Here is a 12500-nt window from a genome sequence, read left to right on the forward strand (position 1 = left end):
AAAGGCCTCGTCTCTACCTTGAGGTTTTAAATCAATACTTCTCCATTCATCATCTCCTACTTCACGCTTCATAGTCCTCAGCCATGTAGGCATGGGTCTTCCAACTCTTCTAGTGCCTTGTGGAGCCCAGATGAACGTTTGGTGAACTAATTTCAATATTAATAAGTACAAAATTGGTTAAAGGCTTTACTATAACCAGTTTACTTGCAGCCGTACATAGAACGTATAATAGGTGACGGAAAAAGTTCAACTGCTTCTTATATTAACTGAATTGTTATCGAAGTTCAATGCTTCTTGAATATTGATAATATATGTACAAAACTGGCTAAAGGTGAAAATGATGCTTCGTCTTTGATCCATGGGTTAAATAAAAAAAAAAAAAAGGTTTCCATATTGTAATTGAAAGTATTTGTAAGAATATAATTATAGTAAAACAAAATATAATATGCATTGTTGCGGAATGGTACGCATAAATACTAATAAAATAACTATCACCAAAACAATATCTCGACTAATCAATTTTTGATTAATGTTTTTTTTTTTCGTTTATCAGAAAGGTATGTAAATTCTTCTAATTGGAAGGACTCAATTTCTACCTTTAGTTAACATGGTGTGATAAAGCAAAATCATTCAAGTTTTAAAATACCACAAAAACTTTTAACAATGGTAAAAAATACATATTGTATAGCCAAGGAATAAAAAGTCAGCTCAATTTTCAAATAAACACAGTTATTCATATATTTTCCTTGTTTCACTGAGCAATTTCTTCAGATTTCCTTCCGTTTCACTGAAAAATTTCTTCAGCTTTCCTTCGTTTCATTGAGCAAAATCTTCAGCTTTCCTTCAGTTTCATTGAGTAATTTTTTCAGCTTTCCCTCCGTTTTATTGAGCACTATCTTCAGCTTTCCTTCAGTTTCATTGAGTAATTTTTTCAGCTTTCCTTCCGTTTTATTGAGCAATATCTTCAGCTTTCCTTCCGTTTCATCGAGCAATTTTTTCAGCTTTCCTTCGTTTCATTGAGCAAAATCTTCAGCTTTCCTTCAGTTTCATTGAGTAATTTTTTCAGCTTTCCCTCCGTTTTATTGAGCACTATCTTCAGCTTTCCTTCAGTTTCATTGAGTAATTTTTTCAGCTTTCCCTCCGTTTTATTGAGCACTATCTTCAGCTTTCCTTCAGTTTCATTGAGTAATTTTTTCAGCTTTCCCTCCGTTTTATTGAGCACTATCTTCAGCTTTCCTTCAGTTTCATTGAGTAATTTTTTCAGCTTTCCCTCCGTTTTATTGAGCACTATCTTCAGCTTTCCTTCAGTTTCATTGAGTAATTTTTTCAGCTTTCTCTCCGTTTTATTGAGCACTATCTTCAGCTTTCCTTCAGTTTCATTGAGTAATTTTTTCAGCTTTCCCTCCGTTTTATTGAGCACTATCTTCAGCTTTCCTTCAGTTTCATTGAGTAATTTTTTCAGCTTTCCCTCCGTTTTATTGAGCACTATCTTCAGCTTTCCTTCAGTTTCATTGAGTAATTTTTTCAGCTTTCCTTCCGTTTTATTGAGCACTATCTTCAGCTTTCCTTCCGTTTCATCGAGCAATTTTTTCAGCTTTCCCTCCGTTTTATTGAGCACTATCTTCAGCTTTCCTTCAGTTTCATTGAGTAATTTTTTCAGCTTTCCTTCCGTTTTATTGAGCAATATCTTCAGCTTTCCTTCCGTTTCATCGAGCAATTTTTTCAGCTTTCCCTCCGTTTTATTGAGCAATATCTTCAGCTTTCCTTCCGTTTCATCGAGCAATTTTTTCAGCTTTCCCTCCATTTCATTGAGCAATTTCTTTAGCCTTCCTCCCGTTTCACTAAAAAATTTCTTCAGCTTTCCTTCCGTTTCAATGAGCAATTTCTTCAGCTTTCCTTCCGTTTCATCGAGCAATTTTTTCAGCTTTCCCTCCGTTTTATTGAGCAATATCTTCAGCTTTCCTTCCGTTTCATCGAGCAATTTTTTTCAGCTTTCCCTCCGTTTTATTGAGCAATATCTTCAGCTTTCCTTCCGTTTCATCGAGCAATTTTTTCAGCTTTCCCTCCGTTTTATTGAGCAATATCTTCAGCTTTCCTTCCGTTTCATCGAGCAATTTTTTCAGCTTTCCCTCCATTTTATTGAGCAATTTCTTTAGCCTTCCTCCCGTTTCACTAAAAAATTTCTTCAGCTTTCCTTCCGTTTCAATGAGCAATTTCTTCAGCTTTCCTTCCGTTTCATCGAGCAATTTTTTCAGCTTTCCCTCCGTTTTATTGAGCAATTTCTTCAGCTTTCCGTCCGTTACATCGAGCAATTTTTTCAGCTTTCCCTCCGTTTTATTGAACAACTTCAGCTTTCCTTCTGTTTCACTGAGATATTTCTTCAGCTTTCCTTCCGTTTCATTGAGCAATTTCTTCAGCTTTCCTTCCGTTTCACTAGAAATTTCTTCAGCTTTCCTTCCGTTTCATTGAACAATTTTTTAGCTTTCCTTCCGTTTCATTGAGCAATTTCTTTAGCCTTCCTCCCGTTTCATTGAACAATTTACTCAGCTTTCCTTCGTTTCATTGAGCAAAATCTTCAGCTTTCCTTCCGTTTCATTGAGCAATTTCTTCAGCTTTCCTTCCGTTTCATTGAGCAATTTCTTCAGCTTTCCTTCCGTTTCATTGAGCAATTTCTTCAGCTTTCCTTCCGTTTCACTAGAAATTTCTTCAGCTTTCCTTCCGTTTCATTGAACAATTTTTTAGCTTTCCTTCCGTTTCATTGAGCAATTTCTTTAGCCTTCCTCCCGTTTCATTTAACAATTTACTCAGCTTTCCTTCGTTTCATTGAGCAAAATCTTCAGCTTTCCTTCCGTTTCATTGAGCAATTTCTTCAGCTTTCCTTCCGTTTCATTGAGCAATTTCTTCAGCTTTCCTTCCGTTTCATTGAGCAATTTCTTCAGCTTTCCTTCCGTTTCATCGAGCAATTTTTTCAGCTTTCCCTCCGTTTTATTGAGCAATTTCTTCAGCTTTCCTTTCGTTTCATTGAGCAATTTCTTCAGCTTTCCTTCCGTTTCATTGAGTAATTTCTTCAGCTTTCCTTCCGTTTCATTGAGCAATTTCTTCAGCTTTCCGTCCGTTACATCGAGCAATTTTTTCAGCTTTCCCTCCGTTTTATTGAACAACTTCAGCTTTCCTTCTGTTTCACTGAGATATTTCTTCAGCTTTCCTTCCGTTTCATTGAGCAATTTCTTCAGCTTTCCTTCCGTTTCACTAGAAATTTCTTCAGCTTTCCTTCCGTTTCATTGAACAATTTTTTAGCTTTCCTTCCGTTTCATTGAGCAATTTCTTTAGCCTTCCTCCCGTTTCATTGAACAATTTACTCAGCTTTCCTTCGTTTCATTGAGCAAAATCTTCAGCTTTCCTTCCGTTTCATTGAGCAATTTCTTCAGCTTTCCTTCCGTTTCATTGAGCAATTTCTTCAGCTTTCCTTCCGTTTCATTGAGCAATTTCTTCAGCTTTCCTTCCGTTTCACTAGAAATTTCTTCAGCTTTCCTTCCGTTTCATTGAACAATTTTTTAGCTTTCCTTCCGTTTCATTGAGCAATTTCTTTAGCCTTCCTCCCGTTTCATTTAACAATTTACTCAGCTTTCCTTCGTTTCATTGAGCAAAATCTTCAGCTTTCCTTCCGTTTCATTGAGCAATTTCTTCAGCTTTCCTTCCGTTTCATTGAGCAATTTCTTCAGCTTTCCTTCCGTTTCACTAGAAATTTCTTAAGCTTTCCTTACGTTTCATTGAGCAATTTCTTCAACTTTCTCATGCAATTTTCAGTTTCTTTCTATATCTATTTCATTGTCCGTTACACCACGAAACATCAACGTAAGTTGGTTGACACATGACTTCATTACTCAGGTAAAAAAAATCCTGATCCTGACATGGAATTTGTCACGGCAGGGATCACCAGAGGGTTAAAGAATAAACGATCAACTTTAAGACTTTATTCTTCGAAAAGATATTGTATTGAATTTACGAATTTGGGTTATATGACCTGGAACTGAGGACTGGAAGGCCATTCTGTCCTCAAATCCATGCAGTTGTACTAAGAAGTTAAAAGTGGTTGTTTTAAATATTTTTAAAGGTCGCTCATGAATGGCAGAGGCAAGGGACAGTAACAACGTCCTAGGACAATGCCCTAGAGACTGACCATAGGCTTTATGCGTATGACCAGCACCCAAGCCCAAGATGGGACCAAGGAGGTGCAGATAATGGCTGCTGATAACTCAAATCCATGCAGTTGCACTTTAAAGTTAAAAGTGGTTGTTTTAAATATTCTTAAAGGTCGCTCATGAATGGCAGAGGCAAGGGACAGTAACAACGTCCTAGGACAATGCCCTAAAGGCTGACCATAGGCTGCATGCGTATAACCAAAGCCCAAGCCCAAGATGGGACCAAGGAGGGGAAGATAATGGCTGCTGATAACTCAGCAGGTAGACCTATAGGCTCCCCAAACCCTACAACCTAAGCTCACAAGGATAGTGAGGTTGCAGACAATGCCAAAAACTACCGAGCTTGAGCGGGGCTCGAACCCAAGTACGGCAGATCACCATGACGTTTCCACAAAAGCGGCACGAAGGAGAAATAAAGACTAAAGTTATTTCAACGAATGTCCGAACAGATACCACACAGAAAAGCTAAGAAACGCCTACAGTACAGCATATGAGGTGTACTATCGGCTGTAGCTCCCGACGTGGCTTCGAAAGAAAAGCAACATCAAATAACCTCATTAATTTGTGGATGAAGTTTGAAATTAGATCTCTCGAAAACTGCAAGCTAGGTTTTTCTCTCTGAGTAATGAGGGAGGGATTTTTTTTACAGATTACTCATTAATTCAATACTAGGACTATAACACGCATGCCTCTCCGTATTGCATGAACCCTCTGATACCGATGAAAATGGAACACCGAATATTCTATTTCACTTATTTAAATATTGATTCCGAACGTTTCATTTACGGCAAAGCAAATTTTGCTTTTTATTGACCAAAACATTCTTCAAGTATGGAGGAAAAATTGTAAATTTTGCTGCTGTGTTATGGAGGATAAACAGTGAATTTACGAATACATTTACTCGGGTAACTGGGTTTAACATCCACGCACTGGACTATATCGGAGTTAATTATTCGTTCTAAAAAATGCCTGCACTCCGGAAGATAGCGGCCCCAAAAATTAAGCAATCTCATTTTCACGAGCCCACATACTGACATTAGACAACAGCACAACTGGTGAAATAGCTTTTTAAAAAAAACTGACGTTGCTCATAATGCTATAGGAGGGGGAAGTGGGGCAGGGGGAGAGAGGGGAGGGGAAAGGTGGGGGGGATGGGGATGGAACGCCTACCCGTGAAGAATTTATGCAGTTAATGTGGAGTTGACTTCCACCGGTCAGAGAAAATGGTTGGATGGTGCGGTGACTTCCTATCAATTGCTGGTGCAGTTGGTTAGGCCCATGTTTGGTTCGGCCTGTTCAGGCACACCCATAAATAAGCCACACCTGAAGGAAACTACCAAAGCTCAATCTAGAAGAAAGAAGATTAAATGCAATGAGAATATTAAAAAAATGGTTGGATGTTTCAGTGATTTCCCATCAAATGCTGATGCAGTTGTTAAGGCCTATGTTTGGTTCGGCCTGCTCATGCAAACCCATATATATATATATATATATATATATATATATATATATATATACATATACATATACATATATATATATATATATATATATATATATATATATATATATATATATATATATAAGCCACAACTGAAGGAAACTAGAAAGGTCAATCCAGAAGGAAGAAGATTAAAGCCAATGGGAATATTAAAAACTGGCTGGATGGTTGGTGACTTCCTATCAAGTGCTGATGCAGTTGGTTAGCCCACGTTTGGTTTGGCCTGTTCAGGCACACCCATACATAAGCCACACCTCAAGGAAACTAAAAATGCTCAACCCAGAAGGAAGAAGATTAAAGGCAATGGGAATATTAACAAATGGTTGGATGGTTCGGTGACTTCCTATCAAACGCTGATGCAGTTGGTTAGGCCTGTTCAGGCACAACCATATTTAGCCCACATCTTAAGGAAAACAGAAAAGCTCAACCTAGAAGGAAGAAGATTAGAGGCAGTGGGAATATTCAAGCAGGAAGAATTTTAAATCTTAACAACAACGAAAACATCAACAGATTATATCATCCAGTTTAACTTTACATACCCCAGTCATATTCATCTAACATTTTCCGTGCCTGTTATTTTCGTTGTTTCGAAAATTCAAAGCAATCATAAGGTCGACGTAAAGAACTAATAATGAAAAAAAAAAAACCTTATTGAATAATTTCATCAGTTAAAAGGTTTCAACATCATTGCACAGTGGAGTTTCAGAATTTCAAACTTGTAGCAATTTTTTTTATGTTGAACAGGCTGACAGGCTGATATACGTCTCTCCTAATAGTTTACATATGAGAGATCAATTTTAACGTTGTTACTGATCTTATGGTACTTCATGTTAATTATTCATTGTTTCTCATGTGGTTTATTCATTTCCTTATTTCTTTTCCTCACTTGGCTATTTTTTCGTGTTGGAGCTCTTAGGCTTATAGCATCCTGCTTTCCCAACAAGGGTTGTAGCTTAGCTTGTAATAATAATAATAATAATAATAATAATAATAATAATAATAATAATAATAATAATAATATCCATTAAAAGCCGTTGACTATTGAAATGTGTGAGACGGAAAGGCGACCTCAATCTTCGCTATATTTCATTATAACTTATCTTCCTATTTTCCTCTCAAAGGAATTCATCAAGTCATTACACAAACAAAGCTCTAGTGTTCTCAGCAGAGATCAAAGAAAACCTTGGCGATGGCAGTTGGAATAATTCCATATTCGGAATGAACAGATATAAAATAAAAAATTTTGTTTAAGTTACATAGGGTCGTTGTCTGACGTTCATTAGCAGCCCGTTGAGATACTACCGCTAGAGAGTTATGGGATCCTTTGACTGGCCAGACAGTACTACATTGGATCTTTCTCTCTGGTTACGGTTCTTTCCCTTTGCCTAGACAAACACCAAATAGTCTGGCCTATTCTTTACAGATTCTCCTCTGTCCTCAAACACCTGACAACTCTGAGATTACCAAACAATTCTTCTTCTCCCAAGGGGTTAACTATTGCACTGTAATTGTTCAGTGGCTACTTTCCTCTTGGTAAGGGTAGAAGAAGCTCTTTAGCTATGGTAAGCAGCTCTTCTAGGAGAAGGACATTCCAAAATCAAACCGTTATTCTCTAGTCTTGGGTAGTGCCATAGCCTCTGTACCATGGTCTTCCACTGTCTTGGAATAGAGTTCTCTTGCTTGAGGGTACACTCGGGCACACTGTTCTATCTAGTCTCGCTTCCTCTTGTTTTGTTAAAGTTTTTATACCTACATTTCATTGTGAACATTTCTATTAAGAAATCCACAATACAAAATTAAAAGAAATAAGTACATTACACAGACGCTTACCAACGAATTACACAATCAAAATTACGAGAAATAAGTAGAAATCAAAATTTATGTATTGTCACAGTAATTTAAAATAGATATTTAGATGTCACAGTAATTTGAAATAGAATGTAGAGGTAATCTCAAATAGGCATTTCAGAGATGTCACTGTAATCTCAAATAGATATTTATATATCACATTAATCGAAAATAGATATCTGTGACGTGTCACAATAACTTAAAACAAATGATATTTAGACGTCACAGTAATCTCCAATAAATATTTAGGCGATGTTACAGTAATTACAAATAAATATTTAGATGTTACAATCATATAAAATTGAGATTTGTGAGGCGTTACATTAATCGCAAATAAAAATTTACAATCTTGGAGAAAATAGGTCTATAGGCTCATAGTATCCTTGCTCTTCTAATTATGGCTGTAGCTTAGCTAATAATAATAATAATAATAATAATAATAATAATAATAATAAACAAGGCTATAAATAAACAAACAAGTAAATTGATACACAAGTGACCAAATTAAAATCACACAGGAAGGAAGACTGAAGCAGCAAAACCCTGCTCAGGCAAAACCCTGCTCAGAGACTGAAAACCCTGCTCAGAGACTGAAACCCTGCTCAAGAGACTGAAACCCTGCTCAAGAGACTGAAATCACATTAGAATAACTATTTGCGACTTATCTACCATCAATAAATACAACAAAAACATACGGAGCCGTTTGTAGTCCACTGCAGGACAAAGGCCTAAGACATGTCTTTAGCCTTGTCTGGGGTTTGGCCATTTTCATCACCATACTGGCCACTCCAGATTGGTGATGGGGAGAGATTTGAATCTTATCGCTCAAAGCAAACCAACCTAGTATGGGTAGACCTGACGTACACCTTGGCTGATCATGGCGATACACATACCCTTTAACCACGTTAAGGTATCCCATCCAGAAAGGGATGCAGGACTCGGAAAACATTTCTTTACAAGTTCAACTCTCTCTCTCTCTCTCTCTCTCTCTCTCTCTCTCTCTCTCTCTCTCTCTCTCTCTCTCTCTCTCTCTCTCTCTCTCTCTCGCCTGGAGGGGATGGAGCAAGTAATTCTTCTAAACGGCTAACTAATCGCCAAGTAAGTCCTTCAATATTTCGAAGTTCCTTTTCGTCGAGGGAGATGTTAATGACTTCCCAAATTCCAGTAAACGCTAAGAGGATTTGGGGATTAGGAGGCAGCTCCTCCTGGTGTGCCCATTGTCACAGGATGGGAGATCTTGCAAGGGTATTTGCCTTACTTGAAGTTTTTTTAATTTTTTTTTTTATTTTTATATCTTGTATTTCCTATTTTTCCTTTCTTCGGTTAATGGATATTGAGGGTCTAATGAATAGCGTACTATACCTGACATTAGTGAGTACATTTCAGCTTATCCACATTGATTATACTTGCAATTTAAAGGTTTAAAGGCTGCTCATGAATGGCAGAGGCAAGGGACCGCTACATTGCCCTATCAATCAGGACAATGCCCTAAAGACTGACCATATTACATATGGTCAACGCCCAAGCCCCCTCTCCACCCAGGCTAGAACCAAGGAATGCCAGGCAATGGCTGCTGATGACTCAGCAGATAGACATATAAGCTCCCCCAAAACCTCCATCCTTAGCTCGCATGGATGATGAGCTTGCAGCGACCAAAGGAACTAACGAGTTTTAGCAGGACTCAATCCCCAGTCTGGCAATCACCAGGCAAGGATGCTACCACCAGGTCACCACAGGCTTTTATAACAAAAGCTAGTAAAACTCAAAAGAGCTACAGGAAGAATAATGGGAATAATACTAAGATTAGACAGAAAAAGAGCAACATGGATACCAGAGTAAACTGAAGTAGAGGATATTCTAACATGTTAAACAAAGAAATGGACATGTGCAGGTCATGTAATGCGAATGACAGATAATAAATGAACAAGAAGATTAACCTTATGGGTCCCTAGAAATTACAAACGAAGTAAGGGAAGAAAGAGAAGACAATGGATTGACGAGCTAAGAAACTTTGCGGGTATAGACGGGCAAAGAAGGACCATAAACAGATGCGTGTGAATGGACATGCCTGAGGCTTTGACCTGCAGTGGCCTAGCAACGGCAGATGATAATGATGATGATGATGAGAATAAATTGCGGTCTACTAAATTTCTTATTTTTCATCTCAATACCAATCTTTGGCACCGTCGTTCTGTTAGCTCTTTATGCATGTTGCATAAGATTTTTCATAATTTTGACCATCCTTTGCATTTAGATTTTCCCAAACTGTACCGTCCTATGAGCAATTCAAGGTTTTAAAGGTTTAAAGGCAGCTCATGAAAGGCAGAGGAAAGGGACAGTGACATTGCCCTAGCAAGCAGGACAATGCCCTAGAGACTAACCATATAACATATGATCAATGCCCAAGCCCCCTCTCCACACAAGCTAGGACCAAGGAGGGCCAGGCAATGGCTGCTGATGACTGAGCAGATAGACCTATAAGCTCCCCTAAACCCTCCATCACTAACTCACAAGGATGGTGAGGTTGCAGTGACCAAAGGAACTAACAAGTTTGAGCGGGCCTCAAACCCCAGTCTGGCGACCACCAGGCAAGGACATTAAAACAGTCTTGCCTTCTACATCATAGGGCTCATTACTACACAGTATTCTAGAAGTTTTATACCAGCAGTGACCAGTGATCTTCCTAATCTGGCGGTTTAATCGGTGGAACTTCAGAGTTCAAACATGCGTCAAGTATTTTTATGTTCAACGGATTGACATGAGTCTCTCTTCATAGTTTATATATGACGGTTCTATTTTAATGTTATGATCGAGATTAAAATATTCTATATTTCTTATTCAATACTTCTCATATATAGTTTAATCATTTCCTTATCTCCTTTCCTCACTGTGTTACTTTTTCTGTTGGAGCCCTTGGGCTTATAGCATCCTGCTATTCCATTTAGATGAGTAGCTGAGCTGCTAATAATAATAATAATAATAATAATAATAATAATAATAATAATAATAATATCAAGTTAATGGGAATTTTGATAATTTAGAGACAAACAAGTAACCCTTTCATACGTTTCTTACTTTGGGATTCTCAGATAATGTGTACCGACTGCATAGCTTGCAAGCCAGGAATAAAATCATTACAAATTATCCTTTATTTTATAGTCTTTCGCATTGCTTACCCTAAACAGCCAAGTTTTGGAAAACGTTGGAATTTCATATCAAAATATATAATAAACCTTTTCCGAGTTTAAGCAGGATTATCTAAATAGTATAAGAAAATGACACATCAAATTAAGAAAACTTATTGAGGGATCATTTTGCCATTTTCAACTGCCTGGTTTTAGGGTTGTAGTGGCCTATTGGAAACATCCCTACCTCGCTATCTGCTGGGCTGGGGTTCGAGTCCCGCTCAAGCTAGATAGTTTCTTGTGGTGTCTGCAATCTAACTATCTTTGTGAGCTAAGACTGGGGAGTTTGGGGGAGCCTATAGATTCACCTGCTGAGTCATCAGCAGCCATTGCCTTGTCCTCCTTGATCCTAATTTGGGTGGAGGGGCTTAAGCGCTGATCATAGGTAGCCTATGTGTGGTCAACTTCTAGGCCATTGTCCTGCTAGGTAGAGTTGGCAGTATCTCATTTGTCTGCCATTCACGAGAGGCCTTTAAAACTTTAACGCTGTAAAGGACACTGCTCATTAAGAAAACGCATTACAATAGTCACATAATGACTCTTTCCTTTGAAACCCAGCACAAACAGCAACAGCTTCTAGCAGCTTTTGAAAGGACGGGGGCCTTTCAGAGCGAATAATATCGCTCAATGATTGCATTATTGCAATGACATGGCGAGACAAGAGCTTTAATCAGCCACTGCAATATCTAATTGGGAGGAGGAGAATTAGCAGTTGCTAATGCGATGATAGATTTGATCATTTTTTATATTATTAATGACGATACGTGGCCTTGATATATCAAAGATATTGTTACCAGTTATATTGGCGGTTTTTTTTTTATTGGGAACATAGAAACATAATCATACATACATACATGGATTCATACATCTCCCCTTTATAATAAAGAGCAAGTGTCAGGACACACACACAGTCATATATAAAATTATATAAATAAATATATATATATATATATAAATACATATATACGATATATGTATGTATATATATATATAAATATATATATATAAATGTATGTATACATATGTATGTATGTATGTATATATATGTATGTACGCATGTATATATATATATATATATATATATATATATATATATACACAAACCTGTCACTTCATCTGTATATCAGTCTAAGTCCACAAAATGAGGCATTATAATGAAATGTTTCTGTACAAGGCGTGGATAGTTTAGATAAGGTTAAGTGAAGCTGGTAGAGGCATAAAACAGATTTCAGCTCATTTAGTCAACACAGAAAACAATATTTCGAAAAATATTTACAGTAATTTCATGGCGAACTTTGATATTTGAAGGAGACGAATAATTATTTGAATCATTTTGGGTAAAGCTAAAAAACACACAATATGAAATTAATTTCGAAAGCATAAGATTTTCCAGAATGAAAATCAGGTAATGGTCAGAATGAATTTTGCAAAATAATTACATGATTAATATTTTGATTTTTATTAATCTTGAAGGAGAAATAATTTTGAAACAAAAGATAATGGTTTACATTAGATCGTATAAGTCAGTAAGAGATAAAAGATACATTTCGAGAGAATTGAATAAAGTTAAAAAAATAGAAATGATAATTTTTTATTGAATTGGAAATACTATTTCATGAAATTTTTCCTTAGAAAACTAATTCTATTAGAAGCTGATACACATTTCAAAAACTACCAGCATTACATCATTTATATCGATTGAAAATACTCACATTTATATTTTATCTATCCAAAAATATGCACCAATCCGTGAAAATGTTCAAA

General features: G+C 36.9%; 3 protein-coding genes across 3 annotated transcripts in view; all 3 read right to left on the bottom strand.

Annotated features, from left to right (window-relative positions):
• Positions 1 to 997: 997 nt before the first annotated feature.
• LOC137654831 (repetitive organellar protein-like) lies at positions 998 to 1804 on the bottom strand. Its single transcript, XM_068388787.1, has one exon. The coding sequence runs from the start codon at positions 1802 to 1804 to the stop codon at positions 998 to 1000; it is 807 nt and encodes a 268-aa protein (XP_068244888.1).
• Positions 1805 to 1970: 166 nt separating this feature from the next.
• LOC137654832 (involucrin-like) lies at positions 1971 to 2563 on the bottom strand. The gene is made up of 2 exons (XM_068388788.1): positions 2544 to 2563; positions 1971 to 2454 (listed from the first exon to the last, which is right to left on the bottom strand). The coding sequence occupies exons 1-2, from the start codon at positions 2561 to 2563 to the stop codon at positions 1971 to 1973; spliced, it is 504 nt and encodes a 167-aa protein (XP_068244889.1).
• Positions 2564 to 2804: 241 nt separating this feature from the next.
• LOC137654833 (apolipoprotein E-like) overlaps positions 2805 to 12500 on the bottom strand; it is a 59441-nt gene continuing 49745 nt past the window's right edge. The window contains exon 2 of the mRNA XM_068388789.1: positions 2805 to 3270. Coding sequence (XP_068244890.1) covers positions 2805 to 3270 — 466 coding nt within the window. The remainder of the gene's footprint in view (positions 3271 to 12500) is intronic.

This window comes from Palaemon carinicauda, chromosome 15 (assembly GCF_036898095.1).
Source record: "Palaemon carinicauda isolate YSFRI2023 chromosome 15, ASM3689809v2, whole genome shotgun sequence".
In the NCBI taxonomy this organism is placed as follows: domain Eukaryota; kingdom Metazoa; phylum Arthropoda; class Malacostraca; order Decapoda; family Palaemonidae; genus Palaemon; species Palaemon carinicauda.